We start from the raw sequence: 21,371 nt of genomic DNA, 5'->3' as shown, positions 1-21,371 counted from the left end.
GTCAACCACTCCACTCCAACATCCTCTCACACTCGTTCGTACCCGTCATATCTCTCGTCGTTGTCGTCGAAACGTTCGTCGAAGCTGGACCGCTGGACCTAAACGAGGTCGAGAGCGAGGCACATTCCTGTGTCAGACGACCTGATTTTTTCGGCCGCCGGACATCACCACACGCTCTCATCACTGCACAGACAGGAGAGGACGCTTCAAAAGGACACTCCCCCTCGCAAAGGGCACGACACCGTATCAAGAGAAGCATAACTGGACGCCGCTCGCAACTCTCCCGCCGATAGCGCAGATAACGCAGACACGAGCTGAGCGCCTCGGTACGCTCAGCGCTGCACCATTCCCGTCGACGACTCGCCCACGACCAGCGGCTACCGCCTCCTTCCCATGAACGACCCCGAGCCGCCGTCTCCGTCTTCGCCGTCCTCGACGCTGGCGCCAAAGGGGCAACCACACCGCCCCTACTCGCCCGCGTACCCCGACTCAACTCCCGGTGGGTCCGGCACGCGCACGCCGCCTGATGCCATGGCAGGAGGTCCGCCGACACTGCTGTACGATGAGGAATCACAAGCCCCGCCCGAGTTCGTGGACCGGTGGACGAAACGCCTAGCCAGCTTTCCAGGCTACTCTAGGTCGAGTTCGCTGTTAAGCGTCGCCCTGGGGCCGACAGAGCGCAAAGACGCGCCGCACCCCAAGTCGCACCTGCAGGCGATGTGGGCGTGGATCCTGCGCAAAGCCGGCGTGGCATGGCACCGCTCAATGGAGCACCCGCTCGACCACCTGCTGTACCGCTTCTCAAGGCGGTGGAAGCTGCAGTGGTTCTGGCTCCCCTTCCTCCTCGTGTGGATACTGGGCAACGCCCTCTTCCTGCGTGCGCAGTACTACTTGCCCGGCCCCGAAGTGATTAGCTGCACGGCGTCGCTCTTCGACAGCTGGCCGCCAGACGTGTGCGGCCTCAACGGGCAGGAGTGTGCCGAGTACCTCGAGCAAGCGACGTATCGCTGCCCTGGGGGATGTCACGAGACGCCGCTCGGCAACCCGCGCTGGATCGGGAACACGAGCGTGAACGGCGTCCCGCTCGTCATTGGCGGCCATGGGGTGTATAGGGCCGATTCGTGGATCTGCGCGTCGGGCGTGCATGCCGGCCTCGTGTCGCCGCGCTATGGCGGGTGCGTCTCCGTCACGCCCCTGCCGTATCCTGAGGGAACGTCGGATTTCCCAGGCTACGAGAGCAGCGGGCTCACATCGACTGCCTTCTCTCCACAGTACCCCGGCGCATACAGGCTCAGTGCGACAGGATCCCGCAACAACTGCATGGACTACCACTGGCCCATCACTGCCTTCAACGCGGTGATGCTCTTCATTTACACGCTGCTCTTCACGCCGCCGCCCGTCGTGCTTTTCTCGACGCTGCTCGTCCTGGGTTTCTTCCAAACCACGCTCATTTCCGACCCACCCGCCCAGCCGCCCGACTGGAGCCTTGTCCTCCAGCGTCTCCTGCCCGTGCTCATCACCGGATACTGGATCTGGCGCGTGAGCTTTGCGCGCAGCCTGAATGGGTTCTATGCCGCCAAGCTCTTCCTCGAAATGGCCTTTTGGCAAGGGTTAGGGTTCTGGATTGGAATCGAGAGTTCCACGCTCTTCGCCAAGATCCCCATCAGCAGGCTGGGGTATGGCGCTCTGTCTGCCGACGCCGTCATCGCGCTCATCATCATTGTCGTGCTTGTCGTCATTGTCGTCGGCATACAGGTGCTCCAGTACCGCCGTCTCGGACACGTCCGGTACTATCTCGCGTGGTATTTGCCGCTCGTACCTATTCTCATCCTCCTCGCCACGATTGGAAGAGGATACCATCTCAGATTGCACCATTACATGCTGAGTCTGCTCGGGCTGCCCGTACTCAGCCTTCCCAACCGCGTCTCTATCGCGGGTCAGGGCTTCCTCCTCGCCTTCTTCCTCGATGGCGTCGGTAGGTGGGGATGGGCGAGTATTCTCGAGCACGAGTCGGATCTCCGCGGCGACGCGGCGGCGGGTACCTGGGTTCCAACCTTTGTCAACCACACCGTCGTGCAGGAGAGCAACTATGAGTTTATCGACTGGACGCAGCCTAACACGACTGCCATCAAGGGCAATATCGCCTACAGCGTCGTGTTTGACGATATTCTCATTGCGAGCAATTACTCTGCCCTCAACTTTAGTATTGCTCAGGGTACGGATCAGCTCGACGGCGACCACTTCTTACGCATTGCGTACGAGGTGAATGGAACCACGCTCGACTTTACGGATCCCTCGGTGTGGAATGGCACGACAAAACGGTGGACACCGAGTCCCACTGATATGGAGGACGATGAGGAGGAGGACAAGTAGTTGTATGAATACATCTAGACAAGCTATACCTATGTATACACATGCTGAACATGCTCTGCCGTCAGCTGTCAGATGACCCGTGCAGCTCACCTATTCCGTTACTGCTTCTTTGCTGCGGGCGTATAATTGCGCTCCGATGGCACACGTCTGCTGTTAGCTAGGATCCTCGCGCCTGTTAGCTCACCTACTAGATCGCGCTGCCGTCCGGGTCACTTCCCTGCGCTGACTGTCAGTTCTCCTTGGCCGGACCTTCAACTCACTGGCAAACGAGATGTCCTCGTCGTCGCACACAAAGCTGCCGACCTCGTACTCGTCCTCCGAGTCACGCTCGCGGTCGCGCTCGTCGTCGCTGAGCAGCACAGCCTTGCGCGCCTTGCTGAGAAACGCGGCACGCTCGGTCGCGCCGTCGCGGTCGAACTTGAGCCCGGCACGAGCGCATGCTTGGGTACTGAGACCCGCTGCATAAACTGCGTGCTGGTCGTACCCACGGGGCGCTTGCGTGGCAGCAAAATCGCCCGCAAACATGCGGTCCTGCGAGTTCTCGCTGCCCGAGGATTCGTCCCCAGACGCCTCGCTGCCAGATACAGCGGCATCAAGGTCAAGCTGGAGTTAGCTCCTCCGCAGACTATGTAGAAGCTTACCATTTCGTGGTCGGCGTATGCGCCACGCAGCCGCTTGCGGCGGCGGCGCATGGCGACGGGACTGCTGTCGTCCTGTGCGGCTACAATGGCTTCACCTCGCCGGCGGAGGCGCTGCAGACTTTGAGCTAGGCTCATATCGGGGCTGGAGCCGACGATGCCGATGCGGCGCCGCGTACGGACCGGAAAGGGTGTCGGCTCGGTCGAGTCGGTCATAGGTGTGCTCGCCGGCACCAGCTGCGCCGGGCGAGAGAGAGGTGTGGCAACCTTGGGTGAATAGGGCGAAGACTTGGTCGGCAGAGGTGGCGGGGGCATACTCTTGTCTAGGGTTGATGCCTTCGGAGCGGGGGGCTCCTCCTTGAAGATATCCTCGTCATCATCATCGAGGCTGAGGTCGATGGTGGGCTGGAACAGCGGGGTGCCGTTCGGTTTGCCATTTGGCTGCGCCGGCGATTTGAAAGGTGAAGACTTGGAGGGTGACTCAGCAGGCAGAGCGTGGTCTGCGCGTTTGGGAGAGGGAGTCCAGACGATTCCACTCGAGGACGCTTGCGAAGGTGAACGCGCGGGCGGAGAGTCGAACAAGCCAGGAGGCGGCGCGCGCACTAAACCCTGTGTGTTGAAGAAGTCGATAGCTTCATTGTCCAACTCCTCGCGCTCTTGACGCTCGCGTTCTGCAGCAGCGGCCTTCTCGGCAGCCGCCTCCGCCGCGAGCTCAGCCGCTGTCTTCGGCTTGTCGCTCTTGCGAGCCTTTCTTGGCCGGTCAGACTTCGTCTTGCCCGAAGACCCCTGTTCGCCGTCTCCCTCCGAATCTTCGTCATCGTAATCGCGCAGACCAGAATTCTTGCCCCGCTTCCCCTTTGTGCCTTCCTTCAACCAGGCGGAGACACTCTTGAAGCCTTCTGCTCCTTCGGGGACGGCCATGACAGGCGCGCGCTTTGCCTTCAGCTTACTGGCACCAGCGAGTTGCTTCCTCTTGCCCTTAGCTCCAGGATCCCAGGCATCGACAGGCATTTCCTTTTCGACACACGTCGGCAAATCTCCTGGTGGCAGAAGGCGCTCGACATCCTCGAACAGCTCGAGGTTGGCGTTCAGGAGAATCTCGCGCTGAATGTCCCGGTGGGTCTGCTGCGCCTTCTCCCAGTTTCCATCCTCTCGTCCTTCCGTCATCAGGACGTGCACGATGCCGTCGCGCTTACGACCGGTACGACCGATACGCTGAATCTGCTTAATCGACTGCTGCGGCATGTCGTACAGGATGATGAAGTCGACCTCGCCGATGTCGAGACCTTCCTCTCCAACTGACGTCGAAACCAGGATGTTGAACTTGCCCTCCTTGAAGTCGGCGATCGCCTGCTTCTGATCCTTCTGCCTAAGGCCCCTGTCACCCGCTTTCTTCCCGTCGCTTTGGCCAACGAACCTCGTGGGTCGTAGAAGACCAGGGTGGTCATTCAGAGCGTCCTAGTGGTAGTCAGCAACGAGCAAGAGTTCGCCACCCACGACAATCTCTGCGACACTGTCCCGGAAGGAGGTAAACACCATGGCGCGTGTGTCGTTCTTGGTGCCGTGCACCTCGGCGTCGTCCTCGCTTTGGGCAAAGTGCGCAAGTAGCTGCTGTCAGCGGCGTTGACAGGGAAACGCTCACGAGGTCCAGCGTCTTCTTCATCTTCGGATGCAGATCGGCTCTCGTCTTGCCCTCTCTACCCCCTTTGATCTCGTTCAGAGCAGTCTCAACGTCCGTCATGAGCATTTGATACTCTCGATTGTTATGCAAAGCGTTCGCGCCTCCCCGTGAGTTGCCCTTCTTTCCCTTGTCGTTGGAGGCGCCGCTCATTTGCAAAGCCTTCTCGTGAAAGGTTCCCAAGGAGTATTCCAACTGAGGGTCAGTCATGGCCTCGGCACCCCGCAACTGTTTCTTGTAACATACCAGGTGCTGCATGGCGGCCGCCATCTGCCGAACTTGTTGCATTGGGCCCCAGATCCACTTGAACTGAGGATGTCGGCCGAGTTCCATAAGCTTCGCTTGCACCGTGAAGGGTCGAAGGCGGGTTGCATCTAAGTCGCGTGGAGTGAGAACGTTCTTATCCACTAGGCGCTTGAGGAGAGGGTGCATGAGCTCCGCCCAGCGTCTCATCGTGTCCCGGACGACACCCTCGACGGGGATTGTGTGCAACTCAACTCTCTTTTCGTTCGTATACTGCGTGATCTCGGGCGACTCAGCCTCGCGGATCTCGATGCGGCTGATGTGGAGGCCATCGACCACACCCTGCACCTTATCGACCTTGTTGCCGGGGGTGGCAGTGAGTGCCAGCACGCGGAAGTAAGGTGACACGGCTGTGATGCGCGCAATGACCGTGGTGTAGGCGTAGCTGCCGCTCGCTCGGTGTGCCTCATCTGCTGTCAGCTGTGGCCGGCAATTTAAAGCTCACCAACAACGGCCAGAACGATATCCCTCGCATCGATAGCTCCCCGTTCCAAGTCGTTCTGCAGGGTTTGGGGCGTGCAGTAGAACACGCGCTTTTCTTCCCACTGGTGGTCAGTTACTTAGCTGAGGGATGGACACTCACCAATCTGTCCCTTTCCACACTAGAGACCGAGCCGTTGATGACAGCCGCCGCGTCGTGAGGAATGCCACATGTCAACTGACACGCCTCAATCTGCTGGTTGACCAGTGGCTTGGTAGGTGCCATGAAAACAATCTTTCCGGAGGGAAACCATCGGAAGACTGGAGTCAGCTGCGCGGTGCGCAAAGCAACTTACAATTCAGCATGACGACACCCGCAACAAACGTCTTTCCAAGTCCGGTCGGTATGGCAACGAGGGTGTTGTCGGTGAAGCAGTTGCGGACGATCTCATACTGGTATCTGCGCTTTGGGTGGTTGGTTGGGTAGATGTATGTTTTTATAGCCTCGGGATCGTAGCTATGCAGTTGCGGTTCGTATGGTTTGGCTGACATTAGCTGAGATCCAACGCTTCCCAGCTACTCACAGGTATCAATAGGTGGAATACCGTCTGGCAGCAGCGGTGCCTCGTCCTCACTCTCATCATCGTTCCTCTTTCCTTTAGCCTTCTTTTTCGCTTTGTCGGCGTCGAGCCGCCTCCCACTCGCAGCATATGCAGTGCGATCCCAACGCTTTCCTTTCGTATAGGGATTCTCCCGGTGAAAGTTTAAGTGCGTCTGGTGGAAGCTGTTCTGTCTGTTAAACGGGCGGCCGCCCCTGTTCAGGTTTGAGCTGGGGATCGCTGTGCGCTGATGGCCGCGGGCACCTGCTGCGTCGATCTGCGCAAGCGCCTCCTCGGAGAAGTTGAAGTCGTCAAAGTCGTCAGAAGAGGGAGCGAGTGGTGGCGCAGGCGGTAAATGAGGACGGGGCGGACACACGCCGAGCGCAGCTGCACGGCGAGAAGGTCCAGATTCTGCGTGCGTGTCGTTAACACGGGCAGTCTGCCTGGCAACGGCAGCACTTGGGGGCTTGAACGGCGAGTTTGTTCCCAGAATCGATGTTATTGAGGGTCTCACGGCCGGCGCAGCCCTTGCGGTTGTCGGGGCGGTCGAGGTTGAAGCCGAGGAAGCCGTTGCCGTCGCCTCGATACTATCGATGGCGGCGAAGAAGGACTCATCGGCGTCGAAGCCGTCGTCGAACTCGTCATAGTCCGACATTTTCGTAGTGCAGGAAGTATGTCTACGCTAGTGTCTAGAGGGGGTAGGGCATGGTGTTGGTGGTGGCGAGGAAGACGGCGGCGACGAAGGGAGGTGTTGACGAACTGGCGAAATCAGCGGCGAGAGCGAGGGGACCTCCACCGCGCGTCAGGTCCGTCACCGTACAGTCAACCAAACAACGTCACGTGAGTTGATCGTGTGGGTGTTAAGAGTCATTTCAGCGCGTTACTAATTGAGCGATTAGTGCGGCGGGCTAATAGCCAAGGTCGGTGAATTCGCCGTGTCAACCGAATGACGCACAGCTGCGCAGGGGGATATACGCCGAGCTCGGCTTGGTCCGATGGGAATGCAGCCACCCGTCACGACAGCCGTCGAGTCGAGCACGACTCGTCAGTCTACGACTTATCTGTCTGTTCTTATTATTCCATCACCCTCGGCCGGCTCTTGGTTCGCTTTTCTGACGCCTACTTATAGCCCTCGTCGCCCTTGGCCGGATGCACAAGCCCCCTCCCTCGACGGAAGCGCAGCACACACTGCACATTAAATTGTGGGCACGCCCGATACACACGTTTGATAAGCGGCTGACGGCAGCACCATGACCGAAACGAAGGACACGTCGAAGCGTAAGCTCCTTAAATGATTTGGAGCTGACAGCAGTCTTCGCCTATGGCACACTGATGGTGCCCGCGATCGTGTCGCGCGTGCTCGGCCGTGACATCTCGGACCTGACGTTCCAGGACGCCGTCCTGCCTGGCTTCTCGCGTCACCACATCACCGGCCGGGACTACCCCGCGATTATCAGCTCTGGCAAGCTCGGCCCCGAGGACGCCAGCGTGCGCGGTACGCTCATCTCGAACCTGACTCCTGACGACATGCGTCTCCTGGATGTGTTCGAGGCGGAGGTGAGTTCCGGCCGAGATTTGGCTGACAGGCAGGAGTACTACCGCAAGCATGTGACCGTCTCGCTCCTGGGTGACAAGACCACGGGACACCTGTACAAGTCTGGAGCTGGTATCGAGGCGGCGGGCGAGGCGCAGGCTGAAGCCTATGTGTGGCAGGAGCACCTCGCTGGCCTTCTCGAGCCCGCCGAGTGGAGCTTCGAGTCATTCCTCCGCGACAAGGCAGACGCTTGGGCCCAGGGCAAGCACTGGGAGTTCGAGGATGTCGAGAAGGCGCGCAATGGCTCTTCTGACGAGAGCGAGCTCGCTGGCCAGAAGGTGGCCGGATACCCCGAGTTCGGAAAGGGGATGCGCAAGTACTGGAAGTTTAGGGAGGGATGTGAGTATGACCAGCGGAGCGGTATGGGAGCTCAAGAAAGCCGCTGACCCCAGACATCAACCTCAATCATGGAAGCTACGGCACGCCTCCCCGCGCGGTTCTCGAGGCCAAGGACAAACTCAGCGACGAGATCGAGGGCGCGCCCGATGTCTGGATCCGGCGCAAGTCCGAGCCCGCGCTGGCCGCGACTCGCGCCGCCGTTGCGCCCATCATCAACGCCAAGGAGGAGGACATTGTCCTCGTCCCCAATGCGACGCACGGCATTAACAACGTCCTGCAGAGCATCGAGTGGAACGACGGCGACGTCGTCGTGTGCTGTGAGTGAACTCACCTGTGTGGCTAACGTCAGACGCCTCAACGTACAACGCCGTTTCGCAGAGCCTCAAGTACATCTGCGACCGGAACGCGGGTGTGCGCCTGGAAGTTATTCCCGTGACATTCCCGACGACGCACCAGGACCTGATCGACCGCACGGCCTCGGTCTTCCGGACCTACAACCACTCGGTCCCGCACAACTACCACCCTCTATCGGGCAAGCCGGCCCCGTTCGCGTCTGAGCGTATCCGCCTCGTGGTCGTGGATTCCATCGCCTCAGCCCCGGGCGTCTCGTACCCGTGGCGTGAGATTGTGGCCCTCGCGAAGCGGTACAAGATCCTCTCGCTCGTGGATGGTGCGCACTCCATCGGCCAGGAGAAGCTCGACGTGTCGAAAGCCGACCCCGACTTCTTTGTGTCCAACTGCCACAAGTGGCTCATGTCGCATCGCGGCGGAGCGGTGCTGTACGTCCCCCAGCGGAACCAGGAGCTCATCCGGGCCACCTTCCCCGTGGGCCACTTCTACGAGAGCCGCCGCTACCCCACTGTCGGCGGGGGACACCCCTGGTCCTGGCAGAAGCAGTATGACTGGAACGGTACCATCGACTTTACACCCGTCATCACGATTCAGGACGCGATCAAGTTCAGGAAGGACATTGGTGGCGAGGAACGTATCATGGCGTATTGCCATGATTTGGCTGTCAAGGGCGGCAAAAGACTCGCCAAGAGGTGGAAGACGGAGGTCATGGACAATGACGCGGGCGAACTTACCAAGTGCATGGTCAACATTCGCTTGCCCCTCCCGCCTGTCCCCAGCACTAGCGCTGAGACGGGCGCCGTGTCCCGCTTCCTCGAGGACCAGATGCTGTTCAACTATAACTGCGCCGCGGCCATCTACCCGCATAACGGACGGTGGTGGACACGCCTCTCTGCGCAGGTGTGGAATGACATGAGCGACTTTGACCACATCGGCACAATGTTCGAGGAGGTCGCTGAGAAGGTCCGAAAGGGCGAGCACAGGCAGGCGAAGCTGTGAGACTCTCTCATTCCCACCTTTTCGTTCGTAAAATGATAGCCTCAGTCCCGAAATAAGTTAGACCTAGATGAAAAACCGAATGACTCTTTCAAGCAGCCGCTTCTGGCGAGTTTGCGAGCTCCCTTCCTCGTTCGTATCCTACTAATAATGCATTTTCTACGCGTTCTGTCTACTTGGTGTGGTGAATGCGGAGCTTGCCAGGAACGTGCGTGTAGTTCTCGGCTGTGACTGTCAGCGTAGGTTCTTGGAGAAGCTTTGTGGGCCGTAAAAGGAGTGGCTTGGGGAAGTGGATGTGCGTGTGGTAGAGAGCCTGCGAGTCGAAGTCAAAGTGTGGATTGGCAAACTCACCGTAGCTCTTAGGGGGGATGCGGGCGGCCTTGGGCTCCTGGACGTAGTACTCCCAGCCCTGGCGCTCGGCGAAGCGGCAGGCGTCCTCGCGCGTGCGGAACGCGAGCGTCGTACCCTGCATGTAGTCGGCGGACGACGCCCAGCCCATCAGCGGGTTCTCCCACCGTCCGGAACCCTGCAGAACGTCCCAGTCGATGCGCCAGACCTTCGTCTTGCCCTTGGCGGACTGCATCGTGTTCTTGGTCGGCTTGAAGATGCGGACCTGGATGTCAGCTAGGATACGGAGAGAGTGCAGCCGGAGAGATGTGTGGGCGCGGGGGATGCCATCAGCGCGGATGGCCAAGGCAGAAGTGCGTCATCGAGCGCTCTTTGACTCTGCAAGAATCGCCAGAAACCGCAGAGCGCACCACAGTGGACGCTGAGATGGAAACGACTCGGTGACAGGGCAGACATGGCATTCGAGCCGGGAGAGGGCGATATCGTAGACATTACAGGCATAACCTGCCATGGCCGCTCTTCAACCGTCCGTCTCCTCGAGCTCTTTCGTCCGCCAGTTCTCGCCTCTATCCACTTCTTATCCCTCCAGCCTTGTCCGTTCCATGCAGATATCCCGCGCCGACACAATTGTCCGACTAACCTGACGGTGCCTCAGCTCCCTAGGGGCGTCCGAAACGACGTCGAAGGTGATCTCCTTAGCGTCCTCGTGCTCGGTGGGGGGTCCAGCGTCACGGCCAGCAACAACGTCGGCGGGCTGGACGTGCTTGGTCGACCAGCGGGCGGGGGCGACGAACGAGTCGAGCTCGGACTCGGCGTCGAACTTGGGGCCGACCGAGGTAGGGTTGACACCGCCGGGGACGGTGACGTCGAGGCGCGCGGGGGTCGTCGAGAACGCACGCGCGGAGACGCGCGCGCGCATGGCGGTGCGGAGGAGCGACATGGTGAGTGGGGTGTGCTTGCTGGCTCCGAGAGCTGGGATGCTGTTGTCGATCACCGAACCGGCGGTGGGACGCAGGCCCGCGGAGAGGGGACGCTCGCAGGCTGAGAGCAGGGGTGGGAGTTTGGAAACGCCGATGCGTGGCACCCTCCACTCGCCTCAGCCACTCACAGCGTACGGATTTGATGACGGTGCTACTGCATACCGGCCAGCGCCATGCATGCATGCTTCACGCTACATGACTTGGATGCATACGTCCTACACGATACAACAAGAATAATGCTATGCAAGAGACACGCGAACATGGACGCGCGTAAAGAGACAAGGGCTGTTCTCAGCGCAGCTTGGTGCGCTTGGCGGGCGGAATAGCACCACTAGACGACCGGAAGTTGGACGAGCCTGGCAAGCGGCTGCCCTGCAGCGACGGAGGGAGCCTGGTGTCAGTTGCAAGCCACAGACGACAAAACTCACGATCCCATCTTTGCGTCGCCGTTATCCTCGTGTGTGACTCGGCGCGAGGGGTAGGGAATAGTGCTGCCCTCGAAGACAGACTCGGCGGCACACCCTCCGTCCTCCTGGAACCAGGGGTGAGCGAGCGCGTCGCGCGCCGTGATGCGTTTGGTCGGGTCCCATTCGAACAGCTTGGTCAGAAGGTCGTACCCGTTCGAGCTGCCGCTGCGGTTCGAGTACCACGTCGGCAGCGGGTTCGATGTCGTGTACGGCCCGTTCGTCAGATACGTCTTCCACTCGGGCATGTGCACGATGCCAGGCCAGTGCTCCGCTGGATGTTAGCTGGGGGGACGTACTCCGAGCTTACGCTTCACTGGGCCGAGGACATCGCAGATCTTCGCCATTTGATCTCGCTGGAACGGCAAAGTCTTCTTGCTGTCTAGCTTCGCTTCCTCGCCCTTGAAGATCGGTCGCAGTGACAACAGCTCAGCGTAAATGCACCCAACGGCCCACAGATCTGAGGTCAGCTGCCTACTGTGTCACGCGAGCTCACCAACGGCAGCGGTATAATGTTTTGATCCGAGGATCAGCTCCGGCGCACGATACCAAATGGTGACGACGACCTTGTCGCCTCCGAAGAGACCACCCTGGGCCAGTGGTTTGTGCCACAGACGGGCAAGACCGAGGTCACCAATCTTCACTACGCCGCCGGACGTCACGAGAATGTTGGCCGGCTTCAGGTCACGGTGCAATGTGAAGTTCGAGTGGAGGTAGTGCAATCCACAGAGAAGCTGGTGCAGCAACCGCCGCAGCGTTTGTGATGGGATCGGGCTGCGCACAGTTTGCGAGTGGTGGTGGATGATTTGCTATCCGTCAGCTCACTCCGATCGACAGGGAGCTTACGAGGAAGTCGTGCTCAGCATACTCGAACACCATGTAGATAGCCTTGTCTTCGAGGATGACCTCGCGGAGGGCGACGAGATTCCGGTGGTGCAGTTCTCGGTTCAACTGCATGTCAGCGCGGCTGGGGGGCAAGTTGTAGAGCAGCCTCACCATGATCTCTCGAGCTCCACTCTGGCTGATTCCCGCGTATGTCTGCTGATCGCCTTCCTTGTCTGGCTTGAACTTCTTGATCGCAAACACATCGCCTTCCTTCGCTGGTAGATCGCCTGGCCGCATGCACAGTTCCGGGTTGTTGAGCGGGTCGTCGCTCACGCTCGGCGACTTGCGTGATACGGTGCCACGCGAAGGTTTCGGTGGTGGCAGCAAGACTGCCTTGTACACTCGACCATAGGTTCCTTGTTTGTTAGCTTCAACAGCCATACTGTAGCTTACCGGACGAGATGAAACCGAGGATCTTGTACGCCTTCAGCACCCTGCCGTTAGCTATCGTACCAGTGGGTTGGAGCCTACGTTCGCCGTTCGCGGTCCCGCTTTGCGCGGTATGCGTGCATGGGGTCGACCATGCCCTGCAGGCGTGTCGAGGCCATGGTGTCGTCGCTGGGGAAGAGGGAGGAAGGAAGAGGAAGCCGCGGGTCGGTGACGATGGTCTAGCGAGGAGGTACCTACCTCCACAACACCGATCGCCATTCGGTGGTCACTTTCCCACGGTGTCAACGCGACAGTGGCTGACCAGTCACGTTGAGCAATCCATCGACGCGGGGAAAGACAGCGACAATGTCTGAGGCGCGGACGTGCATCGATCGCACACACTCTCTCTGTTGTCCGATGACGACCGGAGCCGTGATTCCGCCGAGTCAGACGATGCTTCTGATCTGATCTTCGCGCCCAGCCGACAAACATTGCATCGCTTCGATATCTACAACAACCCGCCCGACGGCACACACAGCCGTGGCTTACTCCTCCAGAGGACGCACGAGGAGCGGCAGTTGCGGGCCCCTCGCCTCCTCGCCCTCGACGACGCAGCGCTGGATAATCATCCACTTGGGCTTGATCACTGGTCCAGAAGGAACGGGCTCGAACTTGAAGTTGCGCAGCATGATGTACAGAAGCACCTTCATCTCCAGAACAGCCATGCGATGCCCGCTGGGGTTGTCAGTGTTGCTCATGAGTCTACCCGAGGGCACTTACATGCAGTTGTGCGGCCCACCGCCAAACGTCGCGAGTTCGCCCCACACGCCCGGCATCTTCTTGTGCGGAAAGTTGGCCTGCTCCCAGCGCTCGGGCCGGAACTGGCGCGCGTCCTCGCCCCACACGTCCGTCAGGCGGTTAGCAGCCTGGTAAGCTGGGCGTTAGCAGTGCCTAAGTGTAAGAGTGCAACTCACGAGCCTGGACATAGTCTCCCTTCCTGAGCTGCACGCTGTCCATGAGCTTCCCGTCGCGCCCGATGATGGGCTGAGAGAGTGGGACAGTGACGTCTTCAGTAGCCACACGACCCATGTTGGGCACCGGGCCCTCGAAGCGGAGAGATTCCCTGACCACATTGTGCAGGTACGGCAGGGCCATGAGCGTCTCGAAATCTGGCTCGTCGGCACCAGCCTCGAGCACCTCTTTCCTCAGCTTTTCCTGCGCTCCCTGATTGAGAGCCAGCTGGCGGAGACAGAATCCGGTGGCCGTGCTGGTTGTTTCGTGACCTGTGAAGAGCATCGTGGTGATCTGCGCAATGACCTCGGTATCGTCCAGCCTCTGGTCCTCCCTCAGATCGGCTGCAGAGTTTGCCTTGATCAGCAGACTGAGAACGTCCTTCCCGATGTCCGTCTTCTTCTCGAGCCGGCCAGAGTGCATGTCCTGCAGCAGTCGCCGCTTCTCGGCGATGACTCGATGGCCGAAGGCTTCGACAGTCTCGCGGCTGCGCTTGACAACCCGGCCGCGCTCGGTCGGGATCTTGCGGGTGATCGGGACCGCGAAGCGGAGTACTGTGAGCCAGTCCGTTATGAAGCCAACGCGGAGGACATCCTGATAGGCTGTGCGCAGATCGTTCTGCCTGTCGCTCAAGGCGCCGAGATCCTCTCCGATAGCAACGAGACCGATGATATCCAGGGCCGCGTTTGAAAGGTGACCGAACATGTCCATGACCCTCGCGCCGGGTACATCGTCACACGCCTTCTCGGGCCTGAGATAGAACGGGTCCGAAAGCGAGGAGAGCATCTTGTCTCTCAGCTCGTAGCCCTTCTCCCACATCCGCGGAAGCATGTCTTGAATCTGCGGCCAGCCAAAGGCAGGGTTCAGCACCCTCCTGTGTCGCCTGTGCGTGTGTCCTTCGACGGCGAGAACACCGTCTCCGACGTTGGCAGCAATAGCCTGACGCATGCCGGCAGGCTTCACAAATCTCTCATCTGTTGCGCGATAGATGAACGACAGAGCTGCGGGGTCAACAGTACTGAGCTCCGCGACGCCGAACGGCCGCGCGAGTCGGATGGTCGGTCCGTAGACATCGTGCCACTCCTCGGCCGTGACACCGGGCGAGCGGCGGACGCTCTCCATCTGGTGTCCCAGCAACCTACTCGGGGGCTTAGGCCCGGGGACATTCGCGAGCGAGCTTGTCATCCAGAGTGTCGGGCAGAAGACGCGGAGGACGGCGCGGGCGACCTTGAAGCTGACCCACAGGGTCAGAGCATACGTCACGAGGGTGCGCCAGTTCTCACTCGCCCAGGCAAGGTAGGTCGACGGCGCTGAATCGAGGGCCAGCGCCGGCATCGTTGTTGTTGTTGTTGCAAGGAGCGGCAACAGTTGGTGCTATCGAGGGGAAGGGCCCCGCCTTAGCGGGTAGTTATATGGAAGCTCGAGCCGGTGCCGGATGGCGCTATGCCGTAAGGCCTGCACTGCGCCGAGATCTGTAGATGAGAAGCTTGTGCGCACACTATGGACTGTATCTTGGCGTTTCTGAGCGCCATGCGGGGAGGAGATGCAGAGCAGAAGAGGGAATTGCCCGAGGCCCCGGGCGCCGTCCAATTGAACCCATGATCTTTCCATGTCTGGGAAGAGTGGATTGCCGGACGGCGTCGGTCATCTGCTGTATCGATGCGATGGTCTTGGCTATCTATCAACTCTCCATTCCAACTGCTTCCGCACCTCGATTGTGAGAAGATCTTCGTTTTCCGCATTCATCAGCCGGCAGCACTTTTGCAAGAGCTCCGGACGGGAGATGGAGTCCTGGAATCATCGACAGCGCGCACAGAGCGGGCAAGAGTCAGGTCTTGGCTTGCACGGTCGCGGGTACTGCCCCGCGTTAATTGTGATCCGGTCCACATGACCTTCGACACGATTGCGACCCAACGTCGAGATCCCTTCCCCTGTCACGTTTCCTGCTTGTCTTCGCTCGTCGGAGGTTCGGAACAGGGCCTTTCAGCCCGAAGCCCGCACCACATAGCCTTGCAACTATGCACGCAGGTTTTATTGCGGAAGTGCGCGGACATCACCTTAGGCAGGCACTATCGCAAACTGAGGGGAGCGTTTAAGAGAAAGGAATCCCTTACGTAACACATCCTGCATGCACAAACAAAGTCAGTCACGTTGTGTGTAAACAAATGGAGCCACTCGTGATCGTCGCTGCGTCCTCCACTCCCATCATCATCGACACCCCCGACGCCATGTCGTTACCCCGAGTGTCGCCGCGGCGGCGAAAGTCTGTCGGACTAAGCGAGCGCAACCTCAATAACTTCGACGATGACAACCTCACGCTCCCCGCAACGCTGAAGCCTAAGAAGCGCGGTGTGTCCATGGGCGGAGACCTGACCTCATCCAGATCCTTCGATGGTCTCAGCGAGAAACAGCGCATGCGCCGAGCTGCTGTGAGTTGCATCGGAGACTGCCATAGCTGATATTAGCGTCCTCGCAAGAGTATCTTGAAGCTGGCGAACCCCGACGAAGACAACACTGCTGCCTATGCCGAGACCATCGACTTCGGATCGCTGTCCAAATCACGCCAAAGTCTGGGCGTGGAGAGACGGGTCAGCTTTGCCCCTACCACCCATGTCAGGTGAGGTGTTCGCGAGGGCTCAAGCTGATGACAGAATGTTTGAGGAAGGGGTTATGAAGCCGAGGCGCAAGTCTTCGATGGGTATGATGATGTCACGGAACAAGCAGCAGCACGAGTCACCCGCTAGGCCTTCTCTCCCGTCCATGCCGCGGCGGCGGTCATCCATTCCAAATGTTCAGCCGCCAGCCCCACAGTACTTCGTCGGCGAGGGCGAGGGCGGCGGAGAGGAGTCGATAGAGCTCGAGTCCGACGATAGCGCCAATTCAGACGAGATCCTCGCCCAGATCTCGGCTGTGTCGCCAGCGAAGAGCTCCGACATGTCCGACAGCGAGGACGAGATGAGTATGGATGAGACCGTAATCGGTGGCGGGATAGTCCAGTGGGACGAGGCGGACACGGAAGAGGACAGCGATATGGACATCTCGCAGTCGTCAGCTGCGACCGACGACGAAGAGAAGACCATGGATTTTACTGTCGCGCTCGGCGAGGTCGTACCAGTTAAAGCGCCCCAGAATGCGAAGCGCAATCGCCAGTCCATCGGATACTCGCATCCGCTCGAACCAGGCATGTTGCCAGTACGCCCCGGAGTAAGCGACGGTCCTGACAATTCCGCTGAGATGGAAATGGAGGAGACGGCAATCTACGGTGGCATTTATGGCGGTATGCACGATGACTCGACCATCAGTTCCAACGACAGTGCTGGCGCCGAGCATACCGTAACATATACCCTCGGACGGATGGACTTCACTCAAGCCGGCGGCGGCATCGTCGGCCGCGAGAGCTTGGCGTCTGACGCCTCGTTCGTCACAGCAGGCGGTATGGACTTCACGGAGGTCGGCGGTGGCATTATCGGACGCGAGTCAACAATCAACCGCGCAGACTTTTCTTACACGATGGGTGGCGGCATGGACTTCACCGAAGCGGTAGGCGGCATCGTTGACGAGCAAACGATGGCCGGCCAGACCACGACATCTTACACCACCAGTGGCGGCATGGACTTCACCATCGCAGGCGGGGGCATCAACTACCAGAGCACCGAGGTTTACGGGCGTACAATGACTACGAATATCTTTGCACCCCAGCCCCAGCCGCAGCAGACGCCTGCTCCGATTCCTCCGGCGACACCGAAGAGCTCGTCATCGACGCGGGCCCGATCCGCCATTCCCGATGCGCCCGGCTCAACACCTGCGGCGCCGCGCAACCCCTTCGCTCCTCAGCCGGCGACGACCCAGAAACCCACGATGAAGAACATCTTCGCGCCTGGCACGCCGGCTCAGGCGACACCTGCGAAGAAGAGCACCCGCCGCATGTCGACTCCTCGCGCCCCAACACCTGCCCGACCACAAGTAACCGCAACACCGGCGAAACCTCCTACTCGCTCAACAGCTACACCTGCAAAGTCTCCTGCACCGCCGATAGGCACACCAGGCTTTGCGCGCCCCACAGCCTCCTCTGTGAAGAAGACCGGCACGCCCGCTAAGAGTCCGGCGCCCAAGGCAACCCCGAAACCGCAGAAGCGTAATGTCTTCGCCCCTTCACCCGAGGAGCTGAACGGCCCCCCGACTCCACGAACAACGGGTATGCACACTGCCGCCAGCGTTGCCAAGAAGCTTGACTTCACACCCAGTAGTACGAAGGGCACGCCGAACACGACTCCGGCATCGCGCATTCCGCTCGCTGCCTCCGTTCAGACTACGCCTCTGACACTGTCCACTCCGGGTAAGAGGAAGAGGGACGAAGAGGACGAGGACGAAGCGGAGGAAGAGGCGCCCTCCCGCAAGCAGCAAGCTGTTGAGGCGCCCGACGCAGACTCAGCCCGAAGCTCGACGTCGGAGGGAAGGGACAGCACGTCCACGATTCCAACGCCGACACCTTCCGTACCAGCTTCCGCAAGGGCATCTCCTGCCCCAGCTCCCGCACCGTCACTCTCGACGACTACTGCTGGGCATGCGTCGCGATGTATGTCGGTGGCGCCGTCGCCTGTCCCCGAAGTTCACGTGGAATCTCCTGCTCTCGGACCGGAGGCTGCGAATGAAGGGGAGGAGGATATGGAGATTGAGGAGTCGGAGGAGGTTGAGATGGAAGAAGAGGACGAGGGGGAGGAGGCTGAAGTGGAGGACAACGACCGTGAGATGACACCGGAGCTCAAACCTGAGGACGAGGATCGACCCCTGCCCACGATCACACCGACGCGAAGACGCTCGTCGGTCCCGCGTCCGTCGCTGGGCACCCCGATGCGCATGCTCACCGCCGAGACTGCGGGTATGACGTTGCACCCCTTCGAGACGTCGCGAGAGCGTGCTGCGGCCGCCGCACAGGACGACGCTGCTGCGAAGACGGAGTCTGACGATGACAACGCCGCCTCTGGTCCCGTGTCGCTCTCGGAGTTCCTGGAAACGGTCGGCGTTCGCTTCCTGGACGACTTAAACCCGCACGTTCATCAGCCGCGACGGTCTTCCGTTGCTCCGCGTGGCACGCTTTCCGCAGGCGAGGACACGCTGTCGTCTTTCACTGTCGCCAATGCCGAGACGATCTACGTGAACATGTACGACTATGGGATCGACCGCATGTCATCCGAGCTCGCAAAGTCGCAAGAGGAAATCGCTTCTTCCACTCGGGTCTGCGACGCCGATAATCCTGCAGTCATGCGCGAGTACTATGACAGCCCTCCCGAGGAACGGGCACTGTACGAGTCCACGCTGCGGAACTTCAAGGCGAAGGCGCTCCTGCAAGCGCAAGGCGAATGGTACAGCTGGCGCTTGGATGTGATTGAGCGGATACTGCCCGACTTTACCGCAATCCACACCGCCATGGCCGAGGAAGTCGAGCAGCACGCGGTCAACCACGAGGTGGCCGACACGCTGCTCCCGGACCTGGCTGAGCGGCACGCAAGCCTGACGGTGGAGCTGGAGGAGAACAAGAAGCAAGTCGCGGAGATTCTGGAGAGCGACCCAACCGAGCTGGCAGACCTGAAGGCGGCGGTGGTCGAGCAAGGCGAGGAGATCACGCGGTTCGAGTCCGAGTTGGCGCAGAAGAGCGCCCAGCTCGCCGAACTCGAGAAGGAGGTCGCGGAGCTCGAGCGGCAAGAGCAGGAACACACCGCCGCGCTCGCAGTCGCCAAGGGCATGTGCGACGAGTACACGAGCAGCGACATCCGGCGGCTCCAGTCCGAGCTGTCAGCCATGCAGGCGCTGCACGGGTGGCGCATCGTCAAAACCCAGCCGTTCGAGGCAGTGTACGCGAACGAGCTCCTGCTCAAGCTCGACGGCGAGCCGCGCCTCTCGCTCATGGCCGACGCGGAGGGAGCTACCGACTGCCTCCTGTCTCTGGCGCAGGGCGCGTTGCGCGAGCTCAAGCCGGCGAGTCTCGCCGCCACTGTCCGCGCCGCAGGGCAGCTGTGGACCGCCGCCTCGCGTCTGCGCGCCGAACTGGCCCTGCTTGAGCTGTACTACCCCGCCGCGTTTGAGATCGCCGAGGGAGAACTGCAGTGCAAGGCGCGCCTCATGCTGCCGTCGGCCAAGTCGCGGGCGGATCTCACGTTCGCGATTGGGCCGCAGACACTGCGCCGCTGGCCCGAGCCCGAGGCTTTTGCCGTCCCTGTCCATGCAGAGGTCAAGTATGGTCGCGCACGGGGGGAGAGGCTCGAAGAGGTGGCCAAGGAGACGCTGGCAAGCGCCGTGCCCCACGTCCCCGGCGTGCTGCTGCAGGCGTGCGTCGAGGCGGCGGCGCTGTATAAGTGAGTATCCCCTGCTTCGTCCCGCAGTCATCCCTCCGTCCCATCTCTCCCTTAACTCTCTCCTCTTCGTGGGACCTCGCCATAACGTTGTAGCTGTCATTTTGGGCCTTCTCTTGGTATCTTGTTTTCTATCTCTTAGAGTTGTGTAGTTGTCTCAGTGCTTGTATTCGAATGAAATCCATAGCTAAACAAAAGTACATTCCTGGCTACTGACTGTCTGCTGGCTGCGGTCTAAAACTGGCAAAAGGGGCAAAGGGGTTGTTTTATGGCTTCTGCTTATACACACTACGCTGTGGGATGCGGATGCGAATGCGACGCAAGTAGAGTAGCACCGCACCTTGCTCGCGACACGACACAGAATTGTCCATGCTTGAGGACCCGGAGAAGTTACTCGCGCCGCGCTCCACACTCCGCTCCTCCACCGCCTTACTCGTCCGAGATCTTGGGGGCAAGGAAGAACTGGAGCGTGCCCTGCTCGAAATCGAACTGGACGAGGAGGGGCACGTCGTTGCTCATGTTGAGCGAGACCTCGCGGGCGAGCGGGGCCGACTTGGCAAAGTTGGACAGGTACTTGAGCGAGAAGGTGAGCGAGACCTGCTTCTCGAGGATGATGGAGACGCCGACGTCCTCGTCGCTCGCGGCAGCCTTGCCCTTCTTGGACGCAGTCTTCGAGGTGCCGTTCGCCTTGCGCTTCTTCGGGCGGTCCTCGTCGTCAATCTCGTCCTCGCCGTCTCCCTCCGAGACATCCGGCTTCTCGTCCTCCTCCTCCTCCTCCTCATCGGGGTCCGTCTTGGCACGCGTCCGGCGGTCGGAGCCGGCGGTCTGCTTCAGGAGAACGGAACCAGAGCCGACCTCACCCTCCGAGGAGAATCGGACACCCTCCTTCGACGCCTCGATCTTGACACTCTCGCCGAGCGCGGTCAGGTCACGACAGATACGAGCAAACTCCTGCGACGACATCGTGATCGTGGCGTCGTACTGCGTGTCCGGGATACCGAGATGCTCCTGGTCGATGTCCATGAGCTTCATCTCGTACTCGCCGACACGGTCCTCCTTCGGCGACTCGAAGACGAGACCAAGGCTGTCCGCGTCGTCGGCAGCCTTCAGCGTGACAACATCGTTGTCCTTGGCACACTTAAGGATCTTCGTGAGCGACGTGAGCTAGAAATTAGCTGATGCACTGTTTGAAGTAGCTAAGCGCGGATGCACTCACGTTAACACCAAGGGGGATGTTGCGGTCGCAGCGGTACGACTCGAACTGGTCGGCAACCAGCTTCAGCGAAACGAGGGCAACGTGCGAGTTGTCCATCGCCTGGAGGGCCTGACCATTAGCGGAGCGCAGTCATTAATAGACTTACGATTCCCTCGTCGGAGCAGTCGAGGTTGCCGTCAGTGACGAGCTCCTTGATAGCTGGGTGTTGTCAGCGACTGGATTGTCTGGTGTGCGAGCCTTTGGGCTGGTGGGGAAAATCAAAATTGATTTCTGCAGGCCAAACACTGCGCATCCCGACCCGATAGCTCTCAGAAGACGACGTACCATCAAGGAGCTTCTTGAGCACGGATGCCTGCTTGACACGAGCCTCGAGCATGGTGGGTGGTTGTGAGTGGGAGGTGTGGAGAGGAGGGTCTGGTGGGAGATGGTCAGAAACAACAGACTCGGGCTCATGTTG

At 60.2% G+C, this 21,371-nt stretch overlaps 6 protein-coding genes across 6 annotated transcripts; 2 read left to right on the top strand and 4 right to left on the bottom strand.

The window, feature by feature from the left end:
* Positions 1-393: 393 nt before the first annotated feature.
* Positions 394-2,373, top strand: A1Q1_00994 (vacuole protein; the record flags this gene model as incomplete). The annotated part of the gene is made up of 1 exon (XM_014325617.1): positions 394-2,373. The coding sequence occupies one exon, from the start codon at positions 394-396 to the stop codon at positions 2,371-2,373; it is 1,980 nt and encodes a 659-aa protein (XP_014181092.1).
* A 209-nt stretch (positions 2,374-2,582) lies between these two features.
* On the bottom strand, positions 2,583-6,666 carry A1Q1_00993 (member of the DEAH family of helicase; the record flags this gene model as incomplete). Its single annotated transcript, XM_014325616.1, has 8 exons — positions 2,583-2,590; positions 2,634-2,943; positions 3,015-4,469; positions 4,654-4,884; positions 4,936-5,342; positions 5,438-5,525; positions 5,576-5,763; positions 5,997-6,666. The coding sequence occupies 8 exons, from the start codon at positions 6,664-6,666 to the stop codon at positions 2,583-2,585; spliced, it is 3,357 nt and encodes a 1,118-aa protein (XP_014181091.1).
* A 2,797-nt stretch (positions 6,667-9,463) lies between these two features.
* Positions 9,464-10,579, bottom strand: A1Q1_00992 (uncharacterized protein; the record flags this gene model as incomplete). The annotated part of the gene is made up of 2 exons (XM_014325615.1): positions 9,464-9,904; positions 10,280-10,579. 2 exons carry the CDS (start codon positions 10,577-10,579, stop codon positions 9,464-9,466), a joined length of 741 nt encoding a protein of 246 aa, XP_014181090.1.
* Positions 10,580-10,910: 331 nt separating this feature from the next.
* Positions 10,911-14,683, bottom strand: A1Q1_00991 (cyclin-dependent protein kinase; the record flags this gene model as incomplete). Its single annotated transcript, XM_014325614.1, has 9 exons — positions 10,911-10,986; positions 11,048-11,245; positions 11,394-11,484; positions 11,580-11,760; positions 11,930-12,324; positions 12,362-12,435; positions 12,887-13,072; positions 13,118-13,271; positions 13,312-14,683. The coding sequence occupies 9 exons, from the start codon at positions 14,681-14,683 to the stop codon at positions 10,911-10,913; spliced, it is 2,727 nt and encodes a 908-aa protein (XP_014181089.1).
* Positions 14,684-15,576: 893 nt separating this feature from the next.
* Positions 15,577-19,756, top strand: A1Q1_00990 (uncharacterized protein; the record flags this gene model as incomplete). The annotated part of the gene is made up of 4 exons (XM_014325613.1): positions 15,577-15,777; positions 15,826-15,960; positions 16,010-19,674; positions 19,729-19,756. 4 exons carry the CDS (start codon positions 15,577-15,579, stop codon positions 19,754-19,756), a joined length of 4,029 nt encoding a protein of 1,342 aa, XP_014181088.1.
* A 371-nt stretch (positions 19,757-20,127) lies between these two features.
* A1Q1_00989 (DNA polymerase processivity factor) lies at positions 20,128-21,290 on the bottom strand (the record flags this gene model as incomplete). Its single annotated transcript, XM_014325612.1, has 4 exons — positions 20,128-20,862; positions 20,915-21,013; positions 21,060-21,112; positions 21,239-21,290. 4 exons carry the CDS (start codon positions 21,288-21,290, stop codon positions 20,128-20,130), a joined length of 939 nt encoding a protein of 312 aa, XP_014181087.1.
* Between the last annotated feature and the right edge of the window lie 81 nt (positions 21,291-21,371).

Source organism: Trichosporon asahii (genome assembly GCF_000293215.1).
Source record: "Trichosporon asahii var. asahii CBS 2479 unplaced genomic scaffold scaffold00038, whole genome shotgun sequence".
Lineage (NCBI taxonomy): Eukaryota > Fungi > Basidiomycota > Tremellomycetes > Trichosporonales > Trichosporonaceae > Trichosporon > Trichosporon asahii.
The sequence above is the reverse complement of the archived record's forward strand: the minus strand, read 5'-3'. Positions and strand labels throughout refer to the sequence as shown.